General features: G+C 34.3%; 1 protein-coding gene across 5 annotated transcripts; it reads right to left on the bottom strand.

The window, feature by feature from the left end:
• On the bottom strand, positions 272 to 1,928 carry LOC107616929 (myosin-binding protein 7-like). Of its 5 annotated transcripts, none has more exons than XM_021111616.1 (3): positions 1,405 to 1,928; positions 1,113 to 1,193; positions 272 to 924 (listed from the first exon to the last, which is right to left on the bottom strand). In XM_021111616.1, exon 3 carries the CDS (start codon positions 921 to 923, stop codon positions 396 to 398), a length of 528 nt encoding a protein of 175 aa, XP_020967275.1. In that variant the 5' UTR covers position 924; positions 1,113 to 1,193; positions 1,405 to 1,928; the 3' UTR covers positions 272 to 395. The 5 variants fall into 5 exon arrangements, with proteins under 5 accessions (XP_020967275.1, XP_020967274.1, XP_016174289.1 ...); XM_021111615.1 differs by having other exon boundaries at positions 272 to 948; positions 1,405 to 1,678; XM_016318803.2 differs by lacking the exon at positions 1,405 to 1,928 and having other exon boundaries at positions 1,113 to 1,388.

Raw genomic sequence — 2,715 nt, 5'->3', positions numbered from 1 at the left:
AATGTTATTCACCTTTAGTGGCCATTACTATTGCCGCCAAAACCCATTTTACCAGCAATTTATATGGCCACTAAAAAATAATTCTAAAATTGTAATGTTATTTACTTTTAGTTGCCATTACTATTGCCGCTAAAATCTTAAGTCTTTTTATAATTATATTATACTCATTTTCTTAGAAGCAATTATCTATTTATTTTTTTAGAATTTCAATTATTTTTTCCAACAATTATTATTATTATTATTATGCATAATATAAATATACTAAAATTAATTACTACAAAATGAGATATTTCATTAAACTCAAAATATTAATACACAAATTTCTCTTGAAAAGTAATAAATCATATTACAAATCTAAACAACAAAAAATGCTACAAGCCTATAGCTATGTTGTATCAATGTAGCAATACGAGTGTTAGCAATGATCTAAAGTTGCACCTCATAGAGCAAATAGGGGGTAATGATTGCAACCTTCTCTTAGAGCTACTTTGATCATCTTCTCCATTTTGTTCGCTTCTATTAAGAAGAAGATCACGAGGGAATTCAAGCTCACTGATATTGATATCTACTCCCAATGCCAGAAGCTTCTGTTTGTAAGCCAAGACTTGGACCTCAAGAGCAGTGGTTTCCATCTCCTTCTGATACATAAGCTCTTCAAAGACTTCAAGAGTTTTCTCAGCATGACCTATCTTCTCCTTTGCCATTCTCTTGTAGTGACTTGCCTCCATCTTCACGGCATCCTTTTCGCCTTGTAGACGAAGTATCATGTCCATAGCTTCGCTGGCTACAGTAGCAGAGGCTTCTTTTTCCTGATCCAACTCTGCATGTAGCTGCTGCAAAGGAGTTTGTTGGGCTCGGTGTGTTTTCTTCATTGCTTTTATATCAGCCTCCGCCATTGGAGACGCCGTGCTAGTTTCAACCATTCTACAGGTTCACTTATAGTTACTTCTAAACACAAGCGATGGCAGGATTTTAATCACAACTATATGATGACACAAACAAGGATTGAATTTTCTTTGTATCTATGTGATCACTTATAGTTAGATACATAAATCATATGAAAGTGGATCATGCTTTCATTGCAAGGAAGAAAAGAAATTTATCAAATGTACCTTGCAGGTTCCAAATGAGCGTGAACAGATTTAATAAGACAAACGCGGAAACACCCTGAAGAAGCAGGATCCTTTATTTTTCTACATCAAATTCCAACAAATTAAAAGATTATCAGGAAGGAAAAAAATTGAAAAGAACAAAACTTTCTGTGTTGGGTATTTTGTATACGAACAGGCACAGTTGGAAAATTCATGTGATGTCAAGGGATTCAAATAAAGCATGGATATGCATTTTTTAAAAGAGGGTAAAACAACAAGGCAGCAATATATTTATAAAAGGAACAAGATATACCTATCAATAATAATAAAAGATCTCTATTAAAGACGAATCTGTTTATTACTTCACTAATTCTTTTATTTTATTCTTGAATATAAATAAAGACCCGATGAGGAGGAGAAAAATTCTCGGTGGGATTTGACCCAAGAATGAATTAACTGCCAAAGATATTTAGTATTTGAACATTATAAAAAGGTTGAATGAAATACACATGCTGGAGGCACAAGTTGACAACAGCAATATGTGAATTGACTTAAAAATATCCATCCAACCAAAACTAATTACCCTCCGCGTGACAAGCAATCATTTAACTAAAGTTGCCTAGCTCAATTATTTGCACATAAACCAACTCCATAATACTCCACTAATTATTTTAACGATAAACTAAGATGAATGTACCCTATATTCTAAATTCATGTTCAACAGATTGTTAAAAAAACAACCACCACTACCCAAAAAGAAGTAAAAAAGATTTACCACTTTACCTGACTAAGAACAGTTGAATCTCTAACTTATCCTTTGGGCCATTGATATATATCAAGAAGATCAATAACAACTGAAATAGCTCCAAAAATTAGGTCCACCTCAAAAGAGAGCTGAGGGATCTGGATTTTGGACTATGAAAAATTGTAGCAAAGCTAAGAAAGCTAAATGAAAATCGTGTGTTATAATCTTACTGTAAAATACAACTGGTAGCTTCAAAGATTACAAAATTCATATGAACATTAGCAATAATATAGCTTTATTTCTACCTGTAATCAATCGATTTAACTCAATCTAACATGTGAATAATACAATAATAACAGTATTAAAAATGAAGTAATAGTAATATATCTATTTTTTTTAATATCTGGTAAGAGACGAATTTGTTACTTGTTAATCATTTGTGGTGAGATTTTGGAATGCATAGAAGTTGGTAATGCAGAGTGTGAATGAGGAATTTCATCGAACAGGTAAGGGAGACAAACACACATGAATCATCGAAAGTGCGGAAAGCTTAAAGAAAAAGAAAAAGCTCACTAACCTATGCAATATGCAGGTAAGAATATGCTTTGAAATTCGAATCTGATTGAGAATCGAAGATGAAGCTCATCACTGCGATGAACTTAACTCACTGCGCACGCGTTTCTGCGCTTTGCACTTTTTGACTCTGCAATAACGGCGGCGGTGCAAGGCAGAGGTATGGTGTTGCGACAAGAGCAGCAACGGTGGCTGGAAGACCTTGGTGACGTAGATTTGAGACGAAAAACGATGACAGCGATGCGGATCTGAGGCAGATCGAACGAAAACAAAGTCCGATCCAAGGAGTAGGTTGATGGACGGCGG

This window comes from Arachis ipaensis, chromosome B09 (genome assembly GCF_000816755.2).
Source record: "Arachis ipaensis cultivar K30076 chromosome B09, Araip1.1, whole genome shotgun sequence".
NCBI classification, from domain to species: Eukaryota; Viridiplantae; Streptophyta; class Magnoliopsida; order Fabales; family Fabaceae; genus Arachis; species Arachis ipaensis.
This window is presented reverse-complemented; position numbering and strand designations above follow the sequence as displayed.

Coding starts and splice junctions, on each gene's coding strand:
- LOC107616929 (XM_021111616.1), bottom strand. CDS start 923: ATGGTTGAAACTAGCACGGCGTCTCCAATGGCGGAGGCTGATATAAAA.